Raw genomic sequence first — 24,625 nt, forward strand, 5'->3', positions numbered from 1 at the left:
TCCAAGGATGGGCACGCAGGCCTCGGCCCTTCATAGACCAGGGCCTGAGGTTCCAGATCCCTGTTCTTGGGCCAGCTCTTTGATCCTCCGAGGCCAGGTGCACAAGCATCCATGGAGCACCTGCTGTATACCCGGCCTGTGCATCAGTGTACTGAGATGAACCAGGCTCACTCCTGCCCGGGAGATGTCCAGAGTGCTTCCGTGTTCCAGGATCCGCCGTGGTGTGAGGCCACGTCGTAAAAGTGGTTACCATTTTGAATGTCAGCTATGCTCCAGGTCCTGGGCTTTAAAGAGGATATCCATTCGCTCATTCATTCATTCATTCGACTTATCTCTATGAGCAGCAACCACTCTGGAAAGCTGCTTGGCAGCATTTATTAAAACAAACATAAGCCTATGCTAAGATCCAGCTGTGCCACTCCTCAGTCCATACCCCAGAGAAATGCCCAAATAAGTCCACAAAAAGGCACGTGCGATTCTTAACAGCCCCAACCTGGGAACAACCCAAGTATCCATCAACAGGAGAATGAGTCGGGCAGGAGATTTCAGCTGGGGATGATTTTAGCCCCCAGTGGACATGTGGCCATGTCTGGAGACATGTTTGGTTGTCACAACTGGGGTTTGAAGGGTGCTCTTGGCACCTGGTGGGTGGAGACCAGGGACACTGCTTAAAACCCTACAATGCACAGGGCGGCCCCACTGCAAAGAATTATCCAGCCCAAAATGTCAACTGTGCCGAGGCTGAGAAACTGTGGTACATCCTTTCGATGGAATACTACCCAGTGATGAAAAAGAACAAACTACTGCAGCAGCATGGATGGAGCTGCCAGGCATAACGCTGGCAACAGGAGCCAGATGCGAAAGAGCAAAGAGTGTCCGAATCCAATTACACGAAGTGAAAACCCAGGCAAAGCAAACCAATAGGGAAGGAGGTCAGAACGGCGGTGACTCTTGGGGAGAGTCCATCGCAGGTGGGGGTGAGGGAGCTTGCGGGGCTGGAGATGTTCTTCTTGGCCTGACTGGGGTCACAGGAGTGTGTGTGGAAAAATGGAAAAATGCCTTGAGCTGGACATTAAGATTTGTGAGCTCTACTGCAAGCACACTTTATCCCAATAAAAAGTGTAACAGGGCTTCCCTGGTGGCGCAGTGGTTAGGAATCTGCCTGCCAATGCAGGGGACACGGGTTCGAGCCCTGGTCCGGGAGGATCCCACATGCCACGGAGCGACTAGGCCTGTGTACCACAACTACTGAGCCTGCGCTCTGGAGCCCACGAGCCACAACTACTGAGTCCGCGTGCCACAACTACTGAAGCCCGCACACCTGGAGCCCGTGCTCCACAGTGCGTGGGGGCCGCCACGGTGAGAAGCCCGTGCACCGCAACAAAGAGGGGCCCCCGCTCACTGCAACTAGGGAGAGCCCACGCGCGGCAATGTGGAACCCAACGCAACCAAAAATAAATTAAATAAATAAATTAAAAAAAAAAAGAAGTGTAACAAATAAAATGATAAAGAATCACAGCTATAAGGAAAAATAAAATGCAACAATTAAAAAAACACAAGCAGCCGCTGGGGCACCAGCTGTGATGGACCCCTAGGGCACCTTCACCACAACCCTGCAAGAGAAGGGTGCCACCCTTGTTTCACAGACTTGCCCAAGGCCACAACAAGGGACAGAACCAGATTTGAACCTCACACCATTCCATCTTTCTTTGTTTAAAGATTTGTTCTGTCCAAACCCACGGCAGCCTTGGGAGACAGGCATGGCAGACATCATCACACCCACTTAACAGATATGAAAATGAAGGTCCAGAGACTGCAGGACTTGCCCAAGGTGTCACAGTTGTTGAGCTGAGACAGAAAATTGTTCCACAAAGTGAAGAGACCCGCTGGGCAGATGGTCCTAGGCCTCTCTCCACTTACATGCCTCTAGCAACAGGGAGCTCCCCACATGACACACGGCCCTGCCCAGGCTGATTGGTTCTGGTTATAAGCTATGGAGGCTTAGTGGGCTGAGATCCCTTAGAAGGAGTGAGCTCTCCCTTCCTTGTCCCTGCCCCCCAGCCCACTTCTTAGAGCCCCTGTAATTTGACAACTCATTGAATTTGGCCAGTCTCTGATTCCCAGATGCCCAGCAGGCCTCCGTGCCCAGTGCAGACAGCTGGAGTGGGGGAGGCAATGGTGAGGGAACTGGGGCCGTCAGCTTGGAAGAAAACCCGGGGCGGATGGTCCACAGGAAAGAAGCTCCAGCCAAGTACACTCTCCAGACGTCACACCTCAGCCATCGCTGAAGAGAAGGGCAGGGAAGGCCCCTGGGGGGGCCAGGATCCCACTGTCTGTGAGCTGCCCCAGCCTCAGGAGCCCATCCACAAAGAAGGTGCACTGCAGGGGAGCCTCCTGGAGTCCTAGGCAGTGGGTGTGGATGCTTCCCCTAGGCCCTCCCAGCAGCTTGGACGTCCCCCTGACGATGGTGTGCTCTGTCCTGGCCTCCCGCCCCCAACCAGGCTGTGCTCTCCAAGGGCAGAGCATATCCGACCCTCTCTGTGCCCAGAGGCCCACCTGGAGCGGCAGCTCAGGGGTATCTGCAGCCTCAAGAGGGAGTGAGGTCCCCGTCACCTGGAGGCATCAAGGAGGCTAAGGAGGGACTTCTACACCAGAGGGATCTGCAGCCTCCCTCCCCACCCTGAACTCCCCCTCCTCTCCTTTTTACCATCCATCACTCACTATTCATATATTCAGCCCCTCTTCACTGAGGGTCCCCTCTGTCTGGCCCACGTTGGCTCCGGGAACCCCAAGTAAAGAAGACATGGTCCCTGCCCTCCAGAAACCATGAGCAAACACTCTGTGGAGACACAGACGGAGAAGGTGAGGGCTGGACAGAGGGTGATGACAATCTCCCTCAGCCTCCTGGGGGCCTGTCCCCACCACACAGCTCCCCTGCCTGCCCCTGATCACCCATGTACACACGTTCACGTGTGCATTCCCATGGAACCCCGTAGCCCCTCCCGCACGTACACGCGCTAACTCGCATGCACACCATCCTCCACACCCCCCAGGCGGCAGCACTGGCCACGGCCGACCCACTCTCTCCCTGGGGAAGCTCATGAGCCCTTTCTCAGAATAATGTATTTAAGTGCAAAATTGTTCTTAAAAGAATGCTTGGTATTAGAAAGGAAGGAAGCCAGCTCTGTTAAAATAGTTGTCAAAATATTTTTTAGAAAAACAAATTTGTGATGGGGGTGTGTTTCGTTATCAACACAACGAATAACCAGAGCTGGGGCGGGTCTGATACCGTCTGCCTGGGAAGCAGGGATGAATGTCAATGACATTCCGAGAGCTCTACAACGACCATGTGGCACGGAAATATTAAATATCGGTGACCGCTACTGGTGACAGTCGCAGGAACTGCCAGTAACCCCACCGTGCTTGGTTGCCTCCATTCATAATAGATAGAAATGCTCCATTTCAGTCAGAAGTCAGTGAAAACAAACATGCAACTTGTCCCCATCCAAGTTCACGAACCTTAGTTTAAGACCCTTGTTCTGGAAACTTTCTCCTCCTGGGCGCTGGGGACAACACAAGCCCCTGGGCAGATGCCCTTCCTGCCTCGGGGACTCCACCCCTTGAGTGCTGGCCCTTCTCAGGCTCCCCAGTCCCTGATCTCCCTTCTCCATCCCCTGACCCCACACCCTCTCCCAGAGCCTTGACAACCGTCCCTGGGCTGACCAGGTCCTGTCTGGTCCAGCCACAGGCTCACTCCCTGCTGAACTGGCCTCCTGGACACTGCTCTGGGACGTCCCTGGGAACCTCAAATTCATCAGATCCAAGACGGGATGGGTCCTCCTCTCGCCAGACCACCAAATTCTCCCCTGAACTTCCCACCCCCATGAACAAGGACCCCAACCACCACCAATCCTGCAAGTCGTCCAGACTAGAGCCCTTCAGAGCCCACCCGCTCCTCGGCACCCCACTGCCCCAGGCAGGCTGCACTGTCTCACCCCTAAGCCCGTGAAGAGCCTCCCCCTCCAGCCCTGCCTCCTCTGCCACATCCTCCACGCAGCAGCCTGAGGGCTCCTCCAAAACCAAAAGCCTTCCGTGGCTCCGCTGCCTTCCAGAGAATTTCCAAATTCCGTGGCTCGCCATTCCTTCGTGTGAGGGCTCTGGGCCGGCCTCGTCTCTGCCCATATAACCTCCACCTCCAACCTTGTTTCCTAGGATGCACCTCATTGAAGGCTTTGCTGCACACCTACTATGGGCAGGGCTGAGGGTCAAAGCTAAATCAGAGACAGGCATTAATGGAACATGGCACCTGTCCTCAAGGAGCTCACAATCTAGCAGAAGGTGAGGAGAATAAGTCAGGTACAAAAGGTCTTGTAAGTAAATAGTACAAGGAGAGAGTGATGGTGCCCAACACAGGGTTGAGCTGGGGATTCAGCATCTGCTAAACAAGTGAATGGATGAATGGGTGAATGGATTGACAGATGGGTAGGTAGGAGGGAGGGGGTGGGGCCTTTGGGTAGTTGGATGAATGGATGATTGAATGGGTAGATAGTTGGGAAGATGGGTGAATGAATGCACGGTTGTAAGGGTTGGGTGGATAGGTGGGTGGGTAGGCAGATAAATGGATGCAGAGATGAAAAGATGGATGCATGGATGGGTGGATGGATGGATGAGCGGGTGGGTGGATGGATGGATGAGTGGGTGGGTAGATGGATGGGTGGGTGGGTAGATGGATGGATGGAAGAGTGGGTTGGTGGGTGGATGGATGGATGGATGAAGTAAAGAAAGGCGGGTGGGGAGATGGGTGGGTGGGTGCATGGGTGAATGGGGGACAGATGGATGGGTGGGCATATGGGAGGGTGATTGGGAATGTGACTCTCTAGTAAATGGCAGCTCCAGGACTCAAACCCAAGTCTACGGGACCACAGGAAACCCTTCCGGTTGGGACTCAGCACCGTCCTCGACTCCTCTTTGAGTGATTCCCACCCTCCGTCCCAGCCCTCCTCCTCACAAGACCCTCAACTCCGTTCTTTCTCAGAGCTTCAAGAGATCTCAGGGACCACCTAGGCCAGCGGTTCTGAGCCTCAGCATTATTGACATTTGGGGCTGGATAATTCTTTGCTGTGGGAGGCTGTCCTGTGCGTTGTAGGATGTTTGACCTTTATCCACTGGAAATCAGTAGCACACCCTCCCCAAGCTGTGACAGCCAAAAGCATCTCCAGACGTTGCCAAATGTGGCCCGAGGGAAAAATCACTCCCGACTGAAAAATCACAGTTGATACAGCTCAACCTTCCCTCACCAACAATTTTAGGGATGAGAAAAGTGAGACGCAGACAGGAGGAGTGACCGGCCTGAGGTCACGGGGCTTGCACGTGGGCTCGGCCTCTCTCCCCAGCCCAGCGCCTCCACATTCATACAGCACCTCACCACCAGCCGAGCCTTCTCCTCCTGCTTTCTCATCTAGATGAGCCAGATGGAAACCGGCGCCGAGAGAGGTCCAGTTGTTTGCTCAGTATCACACAGCAGTAAGCACCCGTGTCAGGATTTGAACTTGGGGAGAGACGAGGGAGACGGGGGAGCAGAGCACAGCTCCACAGGGCAGCCGGGGGCGGAAATGTGGAAGGCAGCCCTATAGGAGAGCCGGAGGGAGATGAGCAGGAAGACACTCTGGCTGATTAAAAAGACATATCGATTTCTCTCCAAGGGAAACAAACAGGGCCATTTGTCTCCCCACAGGACCATGACGCGGTCTGAGGGAGGCGACAGGTCAAAGTTGGCCTCTGACACGAAGCTGCAGCCCAGGCAGGATGGACGAGTAAAAATCCAATCACGTTTTAAATGCCCCAGGAGGGGGCTGACTCTTCATCAGCCAGCCCTCTTTCTAATCCTCCTGCTGTGCATCGGTCACAAGGAGACTTCCCCTGGTCTGGGCTCTCGGGCTTCACAGGGCCAGCACACAGGCCGCCCCCCAACCCGCCTCCGCCACCGCCAGCCTGGGTGGCTCGCACGAGCTTGCCTCGACTAGCAAACGGGCGATCTCAAGGGGATCGCTGAGCTGCACCCAGCGCACAGGAGGACCTTAGGGGACGCAGCGCCCGCTCCAGCACAGCCTTCCAGAAGCTGGACCCCAAACGTCCTTGCACGCTCAGCCTCCACTCCTGTCTTCTCCCCACCCACACCCCAGGCTATAATCAGCAGCCCTGGTGACCCCAGCTTGGCTTGGAGCCTTTGACCAGGCTGTTTCCTCAACTGGGACGCCATGCGCCTCTGCCCACTTCCCATCAAAGTCTCTCCTGCCCTGCTCTTCCCCCACCGACGGCTCCTGCTGCATCCCGGGTCAGGACGGGCTGACCGCTGCAGCCTCCTGGTGCCCTCAGCCCCTCAGGGTCCCTCTGCCCGGTCTTTACCCCATTTTTCTTCACTGGAGTATGATTCGGGTGCGGCTCTGCCTCCCCCATCAGGCTGGGGACTCCTAGGGGTCACTGCTGGGTTCCAGGCCTGGTACACCATGGTCCCACCCAACATGGCTGAACAGCCCTGGGGGCACCTCCACTCAAGTCTGGAACAGTGTCCAACACTACTGACACTGGGCTTCGATAAACACTTGTTGAATCAATCAGTCAATCAATCAATCCATCTTCATTATAGGTGCCTCCTGCTTGGTCTGCAGACCTTACTCTCTCTCCCTCAAGCATCCTCCATTCTGCTCCAGGAGGGACCATTCTAATAAATGAAATTACTCATGTCCTATCCCTGCTGGACCCCCTTCAATGGCTCCCCAGTGCCCACGAGATGGAGAGCAAGCTCTAACCTGACACTTCATACCCTGCTATCCAGCCCCTGCCTCTCACACTGTTACAGCCACACTAAACTCCTCACTGTTCTCTACACTATTCCCTCTGCCTAAAATACCATCCCTCAACTGTTCTCCTGGAAAACTCCTACTCATGCAGCAAGACCCAGGCAAAATGTCCCCCCTCCAGGTAGGCTTCACCAATGCTCCCAGGCTGGGTCAGGGGCAGCTTCTGCACCTGTAGCTCTCTTTTTCTTTTTTTTTTTTTTTTTTGGCTGCGTTGGGTCTTTCTTGCTGCTCACGGGCTTTCTCTAGTTGCAGCAAGCGGGCGCTACTCTTCGTTGCCGTGCATGAGGTTCTCATTGCAGTGGCTTCTCTTGTTGCGGAGCACGGGCTCTAGGCTCGCGGGCTTCAGTAGTTGTGGCACACAGGCTCAGTAGTTGTGGCTCATGGGCTTAGTTGCTCCGCGGCATGTGGAATCTTCCCGGACCAGGGCTCGAACCCATGTCCCGTGCACTGGCAGGCGGATTCTTAACCACTGCGCCACCAGGGAAGCCCCCTGTAGCTCTCTTTATATATAAATCTCCAGGTGACAGTACCTGAGATTGCCCTGTGAGTCAGGCTCTCCCTGGCCCAGCCAGGCTCCTCTACCTGGCCGTCCAGTCTACCCTGCTGACCAATGAGCGTGCAGCATCCACTCTGACCACCATGAACATCCCCAGGGCACAACTTGATGCTGACTTTTAGTTCTGAGAAAAACAACCTTCTCTACACCAGATGGAGGGAAACGGACAATTTCCCAGACATGTGTTGCTTCTTCCAGCAACACTTGCCGTCCGTCTGGGCATTCCGCTTGGGCCAGGGCTGAAGGAGGCGGGGACACCTTCTCCGAAAGAACCCCTTCCCTGGCTGCGAGCAGGCCCTGGCCTGAGAGTCCTGGGCTCCGGTCTGCCCTGGCTTTGCCGACTACTCAACATGTGACCTCAGGCAGTTCACGCTCCCTTCCTTGGCCTCAGTCTCCCCAGCTGTAGAATGGGGAGTTAGCACACTCCCAGCCCTGCCACTGCATGGGAGGAGCTGAGAGTATCTGAGAGGTCATGGTGAGTGGGAAAGTACTTTGTAAACCGGAAAGTGATGAGCAAGCCCATCCGTGCCAGGCCTGGGCGTTGGAGGCACAGAGTAAAGTGAGAGCCACAGGTCCAGCCCTCTGGGGCCTCACGCCTGGAGGAGGAGACAAGGCCAGCAACAAACAATTCCCTGAGGCAGGAGGAAACTAAGATAGGGAAGGACTGATAAAAGGCTGAGAGAGCCTAGAGAGGAAAAAGCTGAGATCCAGGAAAACTTCCTGTAGGTGGCAGCCAGGAAGCTGGGGCTGGTGGGGCTGGCAGGATTTGGCACCATGGAGATGGGGGAGAGGGCATTGTGGGGGCAGACCCAGCAGAAGCAAAGGCAGGGAAGCAGGGGTGTCAGGGAACACCAGCTTGTTTGGGCTTCAGAGCAGAGTGCGTGAAGGGAAATAGCAGAAAGGCAGCTGGAGGCCAACAAGGTGGATCATGGAAGGCCCTGAATCCAGGCTAAGTGAGACTATTCTGGGGGTGACAGAGAGCCGCTGAAGGTGTTTGGAGGAATGAATAAGCAAACAAATGGAAGAAGGCAGGCAGGGAGGGAGGAAACAGTACCTGACAAATGACAAAACGCTTCCATGCTGGGAGTCCCAGGACCCCCCGGGGGTGAAGGCGAGTGGGGAGGAGAGAGGGGGTCCAGGGGAGAGGCACTCATCCGAGGTTGCTAAGCTTTAGGCTCCTGGTCGGGTGTTCTTTCCACTGTGCAGGGAAGAAGAGGAGGGTGATGCCAGCTGTCAGTGGGGCAGGAGGGGTGAGATCCCGGTAGCCACCTGCTTAGACAGGAAGAAATGGAGGAACGCAAGGCCAGATTTCCCAAGGGCCCACCGGGAAAGGGCTCAGGACAGGAGGGGTGGGGGTGAGATTAAGGAGGACTTCCTGATAGTCAAGAGCCCTCAGAGGCCCTAAAGGTCCTTATCAGGAGGTCCAAGGCCCCGTCTGGTGCAGCAGGACTGAGAGGTAGCCGCCAGAGGCAGGGGGATGGACTAAATGACCAGAGCAGGGGGAGCAGGGTGATGGGAGAGGGGTCTTCCTGCTGGTGATGGCCCCGTTTCTCTCCCCATGGTTAGGGCTTTTCAGGTTTTTCCCCCTCTCACTCCCCAGCCATCATGCCCTCTCCCCACCTTGACCCTGCAGGAGCCAGCACATTCCCACCCTTGCTAGCACCACTCTCCCTGGCAGCCCAGCCCACAACCTTCTCAGACCATCGTCAAAGATGTGGGGCCCAGCTCCCCACCAGCCTTCAGGACCCTTGTCCTGAGCCAGGGCACCCGAGCCACCCTAAGCCTGGAAGCTCCATCATCAGCTCCAGTGTGCACACAGCTGCCACTCTGCACTTAACAGTTTGCCCGGTCAATTCTTGCCCTGGAATTCTCACTGAACCCCCTGACATTCCCAACTGGGGGGGGGGGGGTGTCGCAGAGGCTCCCATTTCACAGATGAGCAAACAGAGGCTCAGCAAAGACAAAGGCCTCTCGGCCAAGAAGCCAGGAGCAGGTCATCATTCACACTCAACCAAGCCACAGTCCCGGCGGTCACCTCTAAGTCCTCTCCTTCCAACACCAACCCCAAAGCAGCCACAACTCCACTCAGAAACCCCTCTCCAGGCCCCACCAGCACCCTGGGCCACCATCATCCCTTGTCACCATCCCACAGGTCCCCTCTAATGATGGTCTCCTGGTTGACGTCTCTCCAAGGGAGCCAGAGTGACCCTCTCCTGCCCAAAATGGCCATAGCTGTCCTCTGTACGTGCCTGGTACACGACACACACTCAGTAAAGGCTTGTTGACCGAGCTCATGAATGGGTGAGTGAAGGATGGATGAACAAGATCCCTTTCACCCCCAGAACCAACACACTGAACCCTCACAATGAACAGCACAAGGCTTGGCACCGCAGGGCTATGATGAGACCCTGGGCCCTGCCCTCTTCCTGCCCAGTGACGACCCAGGTCAGAGGGTCTGCAAGGCGGGGGTCTCAGCCAGGTGGACTTCAAAGCAAGAGCACCCACAGACCCCATCCTAGCGGCAGAGGGTCCCCCGGCAGGGGACCAGAAGCAAACAGAAGTGGGACAGAGCGGCAGATGAGAACCAGGACCACAGCCATGAAAGCACAGAGCGATTGAGCCCACCCACAAGGAACACAGAGCCCCGTCCCCACAGACACCACTGAGATGTTTCCTGACAAAGGCGGCAGGGAAATGGGCACCCCAGGCAGCCTCTCCTGACTTCACTGCCCAAGTATCCCCAACCTGCAGACAGGGGAACTGAGGGCAAGAGAGGGGAAGTGACTTATCCAAGGTCACTGGCAGCTGGCAGCTCCCTGCTCCCGGGCCAGGCTGGCGCCCTCCCCCTGCCCAGCAGAGAGGCAGCCTTTACAGCCGACCGGCTTCCACCGTGCATGGCTGGTTCGCGCCACTGGCAGAAGCGCTGGCTCAGCGCTGGCTGGCGCGGGGGAGACAGCAGCCAGGAGCATGCCGGAAGGCAGGGGGCTGCGAGCTCCTCCAGGGGGCAGCCCCTGGCAGGGCACAGTGAGGTGGCTGCCGAAGGTAGACACTGGAACCCAGGAAGACCCTTGCCCGGCCACCCGGGACTGCAAAGCAAACGTCCCTGCTCCGGTGGGGTGGGGAGAACCCCGTCTCCAGGCTCCGCAGGGGGCAGCCGTGTCCTGGATAAAAGCTGAGCCTGGGGATTCAGAGAAAGTGAGGATTTCACGCCAGCTTTACCACATCCTGGCTGCACAACCTGGATAAAAGTTACTCAGCCTCTCTGAGCCTCTGACAGCACCTACCTCTTGGGGTGGTTATAAGGGTTAAAAGGTGATACTTCAGGCGAAGCGTTCAGCACAGGAAGCGCTAGCTCTTGTTATTATCATCCCTGAGCCCTCCTCTGTGCTGGACACATGGCTGGGTGCTTCACAGGAATCATCTCTAATCATCTTTTTTTTTTTTTTTTTAAACTTTATTTATTTATTTATTTATTTATTTATTTATTTTTGGCTGTGCTGGGTCTTCGGTTCGTGCGAGGGCTTTCTCTAGTTGCGGCAAGTGGGGGCCACTCTTCATCGCGGTGCGGGGACCGCTCTTCATCGCGGTGCGCGGGCCTTTCACTATCGCGGCCCCTCCCGTTGCGGGGCACAGGCTCCAGACGCGCAGGCTCAGCAGCTGTGGCTCACGGGCCCAGCTGCTCCGTGGCATGTGGGATCTTCCCAGACCAGGGCTCGAACCCGTGTCTCCTGCATTAGCAGGCAGATTCTCAACCACTGCGCCACCAGGGAAGCCCATCTCTAATCATCTTTAATCGTCCCGTTACAGAGATGAGAAAACTAAAGTTCAGGGAAGGGAAACTAGAGTGAGTACAGCCCACCATTGGCCCTTCTCTCACGTGCAGCCAGTTACACGCCTAAGAAAGGCTCTCAAAGTCTAATCTAGGGTGGAAAATAGGTTTCCAACTGATTAGTCATGCTGCCACGGGTGCCCTGCTGGAGGATGCTGTTATCGATTAGCAATGTCTGCACGGATAAGGCACGGGTACTAGCAGCGAAACTGGCACAAATGTACCTAAATCACAGAGATAGAATCTGATTTTCCCTGGAAACAATGTCCTCTGAAGGCATTATGTTCTATCTAAAGACTTTATGCCCAATGTCTTATTGAATCTACCACGAGCAGTGTTTACTCAGCTGTGTGTGTGGGCTCTGTTCACCTTTTGGGCACAGGTAATAAGAGTGATAACCACACGTGTGGCAGTTTTTCGAGTTTACAAAGATCCATTTTCGCATTATGTACTGCTTTGGTCTTCAGTGCAATCCTGTGAAATGGGTAAATACCACCCCCGTTTGACAGGTGGAGAAACTGGGGATCAGTGAGGCTAAGAAACTGGCTTATGGTCACACAGCAAACAACAGGCAGAACCAGCCCATGGGTCTGTCTCACTCTGGTTCCCAATGCTTTCCGCACGCCACCTACCCATGAGTCAAACAGCACCACGGACCCCTTGACATTTCAGACCCGGGGTCCTCCCTGCTGAAACCCTGCTGACGGTGCATGCTCAAGGCCCAGGCCAGGCAGGCAGGGAGTGGTGCTGACATTTGGGTGAGCAGACCTTTCCCACCCCGGCTCACCAGCTCGTGGAGGGTCCCAGCAGCCTTCTGGCTCTCCAGTGAGTCAGGCGGTGACTCAGGGCCTACCTCTGGGCTGGGTAAGGAGCTGAGTCAGGGAGCACCAAGCTTCGAAGGGCAGCTGGCTCTGAGCCAGGGCCCCTCAGCTCCAGGGACACTGGCGCTCAGGACAGTCTGTCTGGGGCAGACCTCCCACACTGCCCTGCCCCCTCCCAGGCCTGCTGGTCCTGACAGCCATTCCCGCTGGCCTGACCCTGATGCCTACATGTCCACCCATGTTCCTTTGGGTTCTTGATGGGGAGCAGAATCCTGCAACGTCTGGAAATGCGAAGGGTCATTTTTGGTTGTCACAATGATTGAGGGCCACTACCTGCCAATATGTAGGGACCAGGAACACCAAATGTCCTGCAAGACAGCTCAGACCACAAAACACTGTCACACCCAAAATGCCAACCGTGCCCGCATTGAGGAGTACTGCGTTAAGCACTGCCCCCTCCCTGAGCTCCCTCCCAAGGACGAGGGGCGGGAGGGAGGTTTCTGGCCAAGGAAGAATCCTGGAACCCTCAGCACCTGATCAATGACATCCCCCTTCCCCCCCCACCCCAAGACCCAAAAGCCCAGCCTGAGTGCCCCATGATTAAGCCTCCGCTCCATTCACTCCTGGAGACCCAGTGAGGACACTGCCAACACGCCCCCAGCGAACACTACAGGAGCACCCGTGGTGCGCCAGGCACTGTGCTGGGTGCTGGGGTCCCGCAATGAACAAGACAGGCTCGGTCTGTGTCCTGGTCACCTGACAGCACCCTGGAGGAGGCAAGTGTTAGATTCAGAATCACATACTGGCTAAAACGGAGGGGCTAATAAAACGGAGGGGCTAAGGGGGAATCACAGAGGGCTGCCCAGAGGAGGTGGCACTTAACTGTGATTTGAAGGATGCAACAAAGGACCTGGCCAGGTGAAGAGGAAAGGAAAGCATTTCAAGAGGAAGAGCAGGTGAGAAGGCCCTGAGGCCTGGAAGAGCTTGGGAAGCAGAGTGAGGTAAGCGAGGCAGGGCTTAGGGGGCTGGTTAGGACTTTGCTCTGCTCCTGCAGGGCAATGGGAAACAGTCAAGCGTCTTGAGCAGGGGTGACCCAAGCAGACGAGAGGCAGCAGGTGGGTGCAGGAAGAACTGTAGGAGGCAAGGTGGGTGGAGCCTCGCCCTGCGTGCTGGGGTCAACTGCCTCCGGTCCAGGCCCCTGGGCTGCCCGTCAGGCTCTCATCACCCCTGTAGTCACCACCCACCAAGTGGCTCAGTCACTGGGAGCTGAGCCACAGGCCAGGGTCTGGCTTAACTCTTCCTCCTCAGTCCCGGTGCAGACCTGAAGTTCACACCTGAGGGCTTCCTGAGCCAGCGAGACACTGCACTGACCCCCACGGTCATCCACAACTTCCAGAACATTCACATCAGCAGGACCCCAGGTCCTCATCCATCCGAGCTCCACGGCCCGAGCAAGGTGTCCCCTGACCCAGCACGTGAGTTGGCTCACCACCACCAGAGCCCTGAAGCCTCAGTCCAGGCCTCAGGCCTCCTGACCAGAGGGAACAGCCGGGCCCCGGGCAGGACCCAGACAAACCCAGGCCACACAAAGGATATGGGTTACACACCATCTTGATGCACCAGTTCCGGGGGCTGGTGGTCTGTCGCAGGCAGAAGAAGGCAACGGGCGCCAGGTCTGGGTGAGGGACGTCTGGGTTGACTCCGTCCAGGGGCTCCTCCGGGCCTGGAGGGGAGGGAGGGGGGCTCTGGGGCCCGGGCTCCTCCGTGACTCCTGGCTCAGCTGCCCGGGCTGCGGCAGGGGAGGAGGGCAGTGGGGAGCTCTCGGCCATGTCGGCACTGAGCAGGGAGCCCTGCGGAGGAAAAAGAGATGGCACTTGGCGGGGGACAAGCTTGGCTTGAGTCCCCGCGGACTCACCTGTTCCGCTACCCGCCTCCCCCGACAGGGGGACACGGCTCAGACAGCCCAGCCTCAGGCCCCTCGGCCTCACTCTGGCTGTGAGGATTAGGAAAGAGCTGGTGGTCCTGGGGCAGGTCTGGTCAACCTAGCTGAGCCTCAGTTTGGGGAGATGAAAAGTGGGGAGAACAAAACCTTCTTAGAGTGTAGTTGTGATATTGTTGTGAGTTGTTGGTTGGTTGGTTGGTTTTTTTCAATGAGACTAGAGTTGTGTATTTATTGCCTCATCGAAGTAAAGAAAATTTGCAGGAAAAAGGTGAAAGTGATCGTAAAGACAGACATTACTGCCAGGATGATGTGTGTTACAAAGCAGAGGTTGGGGTGCCGTGGGACCAGATACCAGCGTACCTGGGCAAGCCAGGATGGAATCAGGGCAGACTTCCCCGAGGAAGTGACATCTGAGACGAGACTTACGGCTGAGCCCAGAGGCACCCCCACCCACTGCCCCACAAAGCTGAGAACCCAGAGCCCTCACACACCAATCTCTCTGCTTTACAGATGGAGAAGCTGAGGCTCAGAGAAGGGACAGGATGGACACAGCCAGGTAACAGCAGAGACAGAGCTCCACCAGGGCTGGATTCCTGGGTGTGCACCTGGGCACCCACCCACGGCAGCACTCAGAAGGGCCCCATGCTTGGTTTAAAGCCCAGCTGTCACCAACTTGAAATCCTTAATACTTTTTGATCAAGGGGCCCACATTCTCATTTTGCGCTGGGCCCTGCAAATCACGTAGCTGGTCGTGACTTCAACACAGAGGTACTCTGACATCCTGGCCTCGTCTAATGCTCATTACAACCCCAGAAGCCTTATTAGGCCCATTTAGCAGATGGAGAAACTGAGAAGGGAGGGGCATGCCAAGGCTACACACTGAACTAGGGCATGTCTAGAGGCCAGAAGCCCAGCACCAGCCCACCAGATTCAGTGATGACTGACTGTGGCCTTGCTTAGCCCCCTCCTCAGCCAGCCAACAGCAGGGCCCGCCCCTCCGCACCTCACCCAAGAGGTTACCAATCCCTGAATCCTCACCCACTGGGGTATCCTGGGCCCTGGCACCCTGGCAGTGCCAGGCTGGGCACTAGGAGTAAGAGATCCCTGGCACCCACCCGGCTGCCGCCCGCGGCCGCTGGGCAGTCAGCTGAGCCGCCCAGAGCTGATACATTTGGACATTTCTCTGGCTCCTGGGGGCAACAGGCGGGAGATGGCGCTCCTGCCACTTCAGCCGGCTGGTCAGACAGGCAGAGTTTTCTCCTGAGCTCAGGGCTTTGCTCTTGGTTCTAGAAAAACAGCCACAGCCCTTACATAAGCTCCCAGGCACCTCGGTCCTCCACGTGTCAACCACTGGGCGGAAAAACATCCTTCCCAGGGTTGCTGCAGGTCTGCTCACCGCCGTGCCAGCCCAAGTCCACCACTCCCCGCACTGGCCCTCGCTCCCGCCAAACTCGACCTCGTCAGGTCCCAGGGCGCCGGCTGCCCCACGTAGGTCTCTGCTCACACGGCTCCCTCTGCCGGAAGCACCCTCTCCCCATCTCCCAGCCACCGTTCTCCCAGGCCCTGACGATTCATTCATCTGTCCAACAATTATTTCCTGAGCACCTACTATGTGCAGGCACTGTGAGGGCTCTGGGGTTAGGCTGGTGAAGAAGCCAGACTGGGCGCCAGCCCTCATTCAGCCTTCACTGCAGCAAGGGAAAGAGGCACATGGGTCAATTCATTTTTCTCTCTGGGTTTCCATAGCTCTTATCACCACCAAACATACCGTATAATTTATGTATTTATGTATTTATGATCCAATGTCTGCCTCCCGACCTGAAAGGAGGCTGTAAGAGAGCAGGGACTGTGGTCTGTTTCGTTCACTGCTGTATCCCCCAGAGCCTGAAACAGTGCCTAGAACATACTAGGTGCTCAATAAGTATTTGGTGAATAAATAAAAAGTGCTGGGAAGTAAATAAACAAGGAAGAAAGGTGGGAGTGGGGAGAACCCACCTCGCCCTCTCTAAAGAAAGACGTTTAAGATAAAAACAAGAATCAGAAGTCACCAGCCATGGGTGGTCTCGGGGAAGAGCTGTCCAGGTACCAGGAATGGCTGGGAGGCTGGAAAGCTGAGTGCATTTAAGGAACAGAAACGAGACCAGGGTGGCTGAGCGAGGGGCAAGGAGGGGGGATGAAATTGAAGAGTTTGGCAGGGCCCATTGTGAGCCCACGGAAGGAGCTTGGGCTTTAGTCCGAGCGCAACAGGAAGCCACAGGAGGGTTTTTACGCAGGGAGTGGTTTGCTCTGGTCTCTTTTTTTAGGCCATCCTTCTGTGGGCTGAAGGGAGACAGGGTGCAGGGGCAGGGGTGAAGCAAGGACGGCCAGAAGGAGATGGGAGAGATGGGCTGGGCTGGCCTGGGATGCTGGTGGAGGTGAAAAGAAGGCGGTGGATTTGAGGTATATTTCACAGGCAGGAGAGCCTGGCCTCGCCTTGGCCCCAGTGCCACCCCACCCAGCTCTGCCGAAGTCCTGCCTGCAAGCGCAGAGGTGGAAAGGGCTGCCGTGGCCTCTGGGACCACACAGAGCCGCCTCCTCTCCTCCCTCTCAGCTCCGTCCACGTTGTACTAACTTGCCCTTTGCCTCGCTCGGCCCTGTTTAAAGCTGTCACACTGTGCTATCCTTTGCCCTCACACCTCTCCCCACACGCTGCGGGGCTCCTAGAGACCATGACTGCCAAAGCCACCAACCCACTCCCCAGGGCCCACCCAGCCTCCACCTCCTCAGGGCCCACCCAGCCTCCGCCTCTGACCTGCTCCCCAGGGACCACCCGGACCATCTCCCTCTGACCTGCTCCCTCGCAGCTGCCCAGGTGACAGCCTTCTGGCCTGCTCCCCATTCCCAATTCCCTCTGCTCCATGCCTGTAGCCCAGCTCCTGTTCCCCAGCTGCCCATGTGCCCACAGCGGAAGGCTCTTGGGCATTCGGCCGCTGGGGCCCCCTGGGCTCCAACCTGTCTGCAGATGGAGCCTCGGAGAGAGCAGAGGACTTGCCTTAGGTGGCAGCATTGGTGGATTCCAACTCAGGTCCACCTGGCCCCAGAGTCTGAGCTGCTTCCACAGCCAGAGGCTCCTCCCCCTAGATGCTCCCAGGGGGGCCCCGCAGGCCGTGGTGTCGTAACTCGACTGGCCTCCACGAGCAGGGGCAGGAGCAGGACCCCACTGTGTCTAGAACACCCTCCCCCACTCCTGACGCCACTGGCCTCCTGGAACCTCAGCCTTCCTCTCCGTTAAGCTCAGCCTTCCTCTCCTGCCTCCCTCTGCAGGCCCCTGTGAAGAGGCAACGTAACCTCGATGCAAAGGCTCTCTAGGACCCATGAAGGTGGCTGTCCAAGCGTGTATGGGGCCAGCTGTGCCATCCCCAGGGGCTGCCACCCCAGCCCTCTCTTTGCTCTCACCACCGTCACCACCACCAGAACCGCCATCACCGCCATCACCACCATCACCATCATCTCCACCGTCACCACCACCGCCACCATCATCACAGCGTCACAGAGGCTCTGACTGAGTCTGACCCTGTACCAGGCAATGGGCAGAGGGCTTTCTATGCATTGTTTATGTCGATTCCCAACACAGTCCCATGACGTACAGACCATGATTATTCCTACTTCATGGAGAAGGAGACCGAGGACCAGGGAAGTCCGGCAGTGCCCGAGACCATGCAACTAGTATAGGGCAGAGTCAAGACCCCAGTCCAGGTCTGCAACCCCTGAGCCCAAGCGCTGACCCATCATAGGCACCACTTTGGGACAAGGAAAGGTGCCCTGGAACCAGCCCTTCCCCTCCCACCTAAGTCACCAGGCAGTGCAGATATAGATGCTGGTCCAGCCAAGACCCCCAGTGTGGGCAAAGACCCTCCAAGTCTTCCCAAGTCTATGGGGAAATCTGCCTCCCAGAGCCTTTAGAGTGTGGTATGGGGAAGCTTTGTGTCTGCAGAGTTCAGAGTCCTGGTGGAGAAGGACCTGAGGCCTGGCCTGGTGACCCCAGGCCGTGTGCGTGTGTGTGCACGTGTGTGTGTTCACAGGTGCACACAGGCAATAAGCAACTTGTTTATCCCTTTGTCAACAACCACACATCAGCTAATGTCACAGCTCGAAGAACAAGCTACAAATTCAGTCCAGGAATTCTAGAATCCAGGAATCTCAGAATCAGAATATCTTAGAATCACCCAGGACCTTAGAGGCCCAAGATATTAATGACGGTCACCTTACACTCTATAGTGTGTGTTTCAGAGCACAGATGCTGGAAGCCGAGACCTGTGTCAGAGTCCCGGCTCTGACACCAGCCCACCTTGGCACATGGCTCAGCCTGGCAGGGACCTCGGGTACCCTGTCTATAAAATGAGGGTGTTGGCTGTTCCGTGGCAGGCTCGCTGGGAGGATGAACTGGGGTAACACATCAGCACCTGACCACGCCACCAGCCACTAGGCCAGCACACAATGAGCCCGTGATGGTCTCCCACGCTTGTGAGCGCCATCAGCCACGGAATTCCAGAACCCTGGAATGTAGGCATCCCAGAAACACAGCGTCTGGTTTTAGACCCTGTGGGCTCCAGATCTTTGCACAGGGAATCTCTGAAAAGACTGGGACCCCTGAAGTGGCCTAATCATCACCACACACATTCACCAGCACAAAGATCACACAGTCACACTCACACACACCCTCACACACACAAGCACACACAGAGACATACATACAATTACACACTCACACGACACCCAGTCACACAGACATCCATCTTACTATCACACTCACAGACACGATCAAACTCACACACAGACACACACTCACAATGACACACACTCACAATGACACACACTCACACACAGACACATACAACGATTACTCACATAGACATGCACTCACACACCTCACACACTCATTATCACATACACACAGACACACACCACAGCACACACCAATGCAGAGCCTGCATCTAGAGGCCTGGAGAAAAGTCTCTATGAGGCTGCGGGAAACCTGCCTCCCAGAATCTTCCAGCCGGTGTCTCAGAGCCCCTGGAACCCTCTGTCTGTTCCCTCTTCCGCATGACAGCCCTGCAGATGCGTGACGACAGCCCGAACACCCCCAAGCCTCATCTGCCCCAGGCCTCTTGTCACCAGCTCCCTCATCCATTCCTTGGGTGGCAATTTCCAGATCATCTGTTCCTTGGGACCCAGTCATGCTCAAGTTTGCCTTCTTTCCTCCGCAAGGACTGGACCAGGTTTGCACCAAGTCACCCAGAGTAGAGCAGACAGGTCACCTGCCTGATTCTGCAGGGACAGAGATGGATCTCTCTTGATGCAGTCTGGGAGCCCCAGAGCCCAGCTGGCAACCCAGTCAGACTGAAGCAACTATGGGGCATGTGGTCCACTGGTCCCCTCTGATCTTCTTCAGAGGAGCTGCAGCCAAGTCAAGGTTCCTCTAGCCTAAAGAGGAATGGCTGAAATCTGGCCTCTAAGTGCAGAACCTGACACAAAACTTGCTCTGGTCTGGTCAGCTAAGCCTGCCCACATATTGCAGCCACCGTGGTTCTGTCACCAAAATCAACAACTCGCCCTCCCAGCTTTGCAGTGTTAAATGAGTTGGATCAGCAACCCCTCCCATGATAGCTAACAAGACTCATAGCCAACATTATTTGTTGAGCACTTACTATGTGCCAGGCACCTCATTACAACCCAGTGAAGTAAGCACTTTTGCCCTCTCCAATTTATAGGTGAAGAAACTGAGGCACAGAGAGATTAAGGGATTTTCTCAAGGTCAAGAGCTACTTAGTCAAAGAGCTGGGATTTGGATCTGGGAGGTCCAAATCCAGGTTCCCTGTTAAAGGGTTGTCCAGGCCTGGCTGTATACAGAAGGCTGCAGCCGCCTCCCCCTCCCCCAGTACCTGTCCATCTGTCTGTCACTAGGCATCATCGTTTGTTTGTTGGCCCTCAGCCTCATGACAAGTACCAGCAAGTGAGGCTGTGTTTGAATCTTGATCAGTGTGTTTGAACATTTCCCAGCAGGTGACTCTGCTGATCATTTTTCACTCACTCTGCAGTAATTAGAGCTTTGGGTCTTACTTCAGCGAACAAATCAGGGTGAACATGGCCCCTGATGGAGGGAGAGTATTCTAGCAGGAAGAGCACTGGGTCAGGAGCCCCAGGGCCCAGGTTCAAGTCCCAGCTCCACCCTCTCTGCATCGTATAGTCTCAGCAAGCTTCATTTCCTCTTGTATAAAATGCAGAACAGGATTCTTTCTCTACCTCACAAAAGGGACAGCAAATGGGAAAAGAGATTCGGAAAGTACCTTAATGAAAGAAAAACGGCTTCCCTGTACCAGGCCCCATGCTAGGCACTGTAGAGACATTTCTAAGCCTCACAAAAATCCCTTAAGGTGCAAGTTATTATCCCAATTTTACGAGAAGCCGATGCTCCCCTGATGCTAAGTGCCTTGCCCCTCGGGGCCAGGCCTGTGACCATGGACTGGCTCATGTGTCTCCCGGCCAGGACAAGAGCTGAGTGATGCAGGGTGGAGGCCTAAGTCCCTGGACCAACGATGAGGGAAACACAGCCCTGACTGCTCATCAGGGCCGGTGGTCATGGGTTAGGAGAGAGAAAACCCTGATGCTCTTCTCAAACAGCCTCATCAGCGAGATTGCCCAGGCCAGAGTGCAGGAAAGGGGGATTTGGTAGAGGGAGGGCCTCCAAGATGAAAGGAGAAAGTCTGCAAGGCAGGGCCAGGCCTGTGCTGACCTTGGCCCCAAAAGACTGTGGCTTCCACCCTGGAGAAACCACTTCCCTCTCATCCTCTCCTGCACAAGGAGCCCCAGAAGCTCCCAGCACTTGCTCCAAGGGTATCCAAACATCTGTGCTTCCAAAGCACCCCTCCCCACATGCACCAACCACAGCCCTGGTTCTCCTTTCTGAGAGCACAAGAAGAAATCAGGCCCTATGGCCATGTGCCCACACGGCACCTGGCACAGGGGATGCCCCAGGCCCCCTCCCAGGGGCACAGAAGCTCCAAGACTTTGTCTGTTCCCTCCTGTTCACTGCTATGTCCCCCAATGACCAGAACAGAGCTTGGCACATAGTAGGTGCTTAACAAATACAAAAGAGAAAGAGAGAGAAGGGAATCAGGAAATCAGGTTTGTTTTCTTCCCTCCTTAGACTGGCAGCCATGAGGGGGAGAGACTCAGCCCATATCTTTCTGGATATCAGGAGCCACAGACCCACGAACCTACACCCACGGACCCATGAATCCACACATCCACAGGTTCACAGACACATATACCCACAGATCTATAGATCCACAGACCCACGGACCTAAAGACTCACAGACCTACACACTCACACAGTCAGAGATCTACAGACCACGGATCATGGAGCATGGGCCCACAGACCATGTTCCCAGCTCCCTGGACTGTCTCTGAGCCCCCAACCCAGCCGTAGCACTCCTGGGGGCATAAGGATTGAAGGCACAAGGCAAGAGCACATCCTGGGAACGTGCAGGAAGAAAACATTCTGCAGCAAAGAACAAGAGGGAGAGGAGGGGTCAGACAGGAGCAAGGGGAAGGGAGGATAGAAGAAAAGAGGGGAGCCAGAAGAGGGGGAGAGAGGATGGGGGAGAGGGGAGGAGGGCGCTGCTCCCCCTGCAGCCCCCAGCCAGCCCAGCAGCCTCTCTTTCCAGACATGGTTTTTGAGCACCCTGAGCTGGGGGCTGGGCACCCAGAGAACAAGGCAGCCGAGGGGGAGACAGACGCGACTCAAGGAGCCCCACAAGAGCCTGTTATTACCTTGGACCATGTTCAGAAGCTGCTGGGGGTGGGACAGAGCGGTGCCCAGAAGCAGACTTTCCTGGGGAGCCCCACTCGGGGCACAGGGTGAGGGTGGCAGAGATGGTAGTGGAGGGGGACAAGGGCAGGAGCGTCGGAGGCGACCCCCCACGGGCTCAGGCTGTGGGTCTGGGTCCAGGACCACAGGGAGGCTGCAGCCAGGCCAGTCCTTGAAGCTGCTCCCAGCTTGGCTGCTCACGAGGGTCAGGCTGTCTGGAGCCAGCGACAGCGAGTGGGAGAGGAGGGGTTCTTGCAGCCACCTCCCCACCCAAGGTCAAGGGGAGTCAGGGCACAGGGATGTGGAACTGCTGCTTGGTGCCCCCTGGTGGGCCTAGAAGATGCCCTCTCAGAAGCACCTGGAACGGGGTTAGGGGGGAAGGGGGCAGAGAACCTTCGTCAGAGGAACCGGGAGGGACCTTCAGCCAGGCCGGTAGCCCCTCCTCCAAGCTGCCCTCCACAGTGCTCCAGAGGCAGGCCTGGGCAGCTCTGAGGAGCCAGGCACGGAGCCCAGAGGTCCTGGTGTGGTACCCAGGCCCCCAGGGGGTGTGTGTTGGGGAGGGCGGGAGCGAGTTTGGTGCCAGCCAGCTCGGCACCACCCCAGGATGTGCTCTTCCCTTTTCCTCTTCCTCCCCACCGGACTGCAGCCCCAGAATCAGTCCCACTCAGTGCCACCTGCCCTGACACCTACTGGATCCTCTCCCTCTGGTCTCAGCACGGATGGTGGAGGTGGGAAGGGGACAGGGAGGTCTCTAGACTCCCCCACCCAGTCCCCATCCCAGGCCGGGGTCCTGGAGCCTGAACAGAAAGTTTGTCCTCAAGCATGGACAAGAGTTTCCAAAGCCAGTCCTTGGGGCTGAGGGGAGACACTGATCCGAGAGGTGGCCTCACAGCATGGGCAGGGCCTGAGGATTGAGACGGTGGGGAAGCAGGCCCAAACTCCTCAGCGAGACCCTCTCCCGCGGGGCCTAGCCCACGGACCCACAGCTCCATCTGCACAGCACTCTAGCCCTAGGCAGTGCCAGGATCTGCTGGGTAAATTCCCCAGGCGGCAAGAGACAGAAGGACAGACTGGCTCCCTGGTCAGGCCAACCTGAGCACCCCAGCCCCTAGGACGCTGCTCACATGGCGTGTCAGACCCCGTCACACTGCACGGCAGACGCAAGCAAGCTTCCTCTCTCTCTCTCTCTCTCTCTTTCATACACACACACGCAAATAGGGACACGCGCACACATGCATACACCTGGGCCCAGAACATAGACTCCTAGGGCCTGAATACGGCTCGGGGTTCTCTCCAAATGCCAGTCTCATCCATGGCTCAGGAGCCCCCAGGACCCCAAAGGGAAAGAAAGACACAAGCAGAGCAGCTGACTGACGCCTCCGCCTGGGCCCATCCAAGAGCCCCCTCCCCCAGGCATCATGACCTCCCCCAGAGGCCCTCCCACTCCCTGCCAAGGCCTCTTGCCCCCCACATCCCACACACACACCACTCAGCAGACAATTAAAACCCGATCATCATGAACACTCATTATATAACCAGCCCCGACCTGCTGAGGATTCCTTTTACCCCCTAGAGTCCCAGCTCCCTCCTGGCTTCCTACAGCGAGGAATTGGGCACCCCCTGGGTGCTGACCAGAGAGGGGGCCGGCTCTCCCCCCCACCCGGGCCTCGAGGAAAGTTAAGGCTGCCTGGGATTTCCCCCATTGCATCCCCTGCTGCGGCTCTCCCTCCACCAGCACTCCCAGCTCAGCCCCGTGGACACGGGCACCAGCTATGGTCCCGCTGGCCGCAGAGCCGCAGCAGCTTAGGGGCAGCGGAATTGACAGCCCCCGGCTGGCAGCCTGACTTGTTGAATAAATTTCTGCAGCGCTGGCTCAGCCGGCTTCAGCATTGGCACCGAGAGAACTTTCGTGGCCTTGGAAAAGGGACCGGTCAAAGTTTCCCGTCCTTCCTCCCAAGGCACCTACCCCGAAGGCACGGGGTGGGGGGCCGGCCTGATGGGCACGCGCGGGTGGGGGACCGGTCCCCAGAAATAAATAAACGCCTCAATAAAGAAAGAACCCGACGCGCCAAGAAACTGGCATGGAGCGGAGCCCTCCCTTGCTTCCCCTTCCCCCCATCCCCGCCCCCAACCCACCTACCTTGGCATGGACTTGGCCGGGCAGCGGGGGGTCGTCCACGTTAGAGCCGCAGGGGCGACGCGGCGCCCCGAAGCCAGAAATCGAGGGGGACCCGCAGCCCCGCCAGCTGCCCCCCGCCAATTCAGGATCAGCTGAGCCCCCGGGGCGCGAGGGGCGGCGGGCAGTGGGCTGCGGGCCCCGGGGCCCGGGCCATGGCTGGAGGAGGCGGCTGGCGGGAGTGTCGCGCGGCTCAGGCGAGCGGCGAGAAGCCGGCAGCGCGGACGAGCCGCGGACCGAGCCGGAGTTGGAGCGCGCGGCAGGCGGCGGGCGGGCGGGAGCGCGGCGCTCCGGGGCCGGGGCCGGGGGCGGGGGCGCTGCGGGGACCGAGCGGCGGGCAAGTGCCCGGAGGGGAGCCGCGCGGGCGGCGGCCCAGGGCGGGGGCGCGGGGTCGGGGCGGCGTCCCTCGCCCGGCTCGGCTGGGCTCCCGCCTCCGGCCCCGGGCTCGAGGCGCGGGGTCTGCGCGCGGCGGGGGCTGCGGAGGAGCCCGAGCGCCCGGCGGTGCGGGGACGTGCGGCAGCGGCGAGACCGAGCCGCGTCGCGTGCGAGGCAAAGCCGTCCTTATACTGACACCAAATGTCTTCGGGGAAAG

At 57.2% G+C, this 24,625-nt stretch overlaps 1 protein-coding gene across 7 annotated transcripts in view; it reads right to left on the minus strand.

The window, feature by feature from the left end:
* The window catches only part of CACNA1I (calcium voltage-gated channel subunit alpha1 I), a 118,870-nt gene extending 94,614 nt beyond the window's left edge, over positions 1-24,256 (minus strand). For 6 of the 7 annotated variants that reach the window (XM_057557265.1, XM_057557266.1, XM_057557263.1 and 3 more), the window contains exons 1-2: positions 23,998-24,256; positions 13,663-13,916 (exon numbers count right to left, since the gene is read on the minus strand). In XM_057557265.1, coding sequence (XP_057413248.1) covers positions 13,663-13,895 — 233 coding nt within the window. In that variant the 5' untranslated portion in view covers positions 13,896-13,916; positions 23,998-24,256. The remainder of the gene's footprint in view (positions 1-13,662; positions 13,917-23,997) is intronic. The other variant, XM_057557264.1, reaches the window with a different exon arrangement.
* Positions 24,257-24,625: the final 369 nt, after the last annotated feature.

The sequence above is a fragment of the Balaenoptera acutorostrata genome, chromosome 11, assembly GCF_949987535.1.
Source record: "Balaenoptera acutorostrata chromosome 11, mBalAcu1.1, whole genome shotgun sequence".
Taxonomy (NCBI): Eukaryota; Metazoa; Chordata; class Mammalia; order Artiodactyla; family Balaenopteridae; genus Balaenoptera; species Balaenoptera acutorostrata.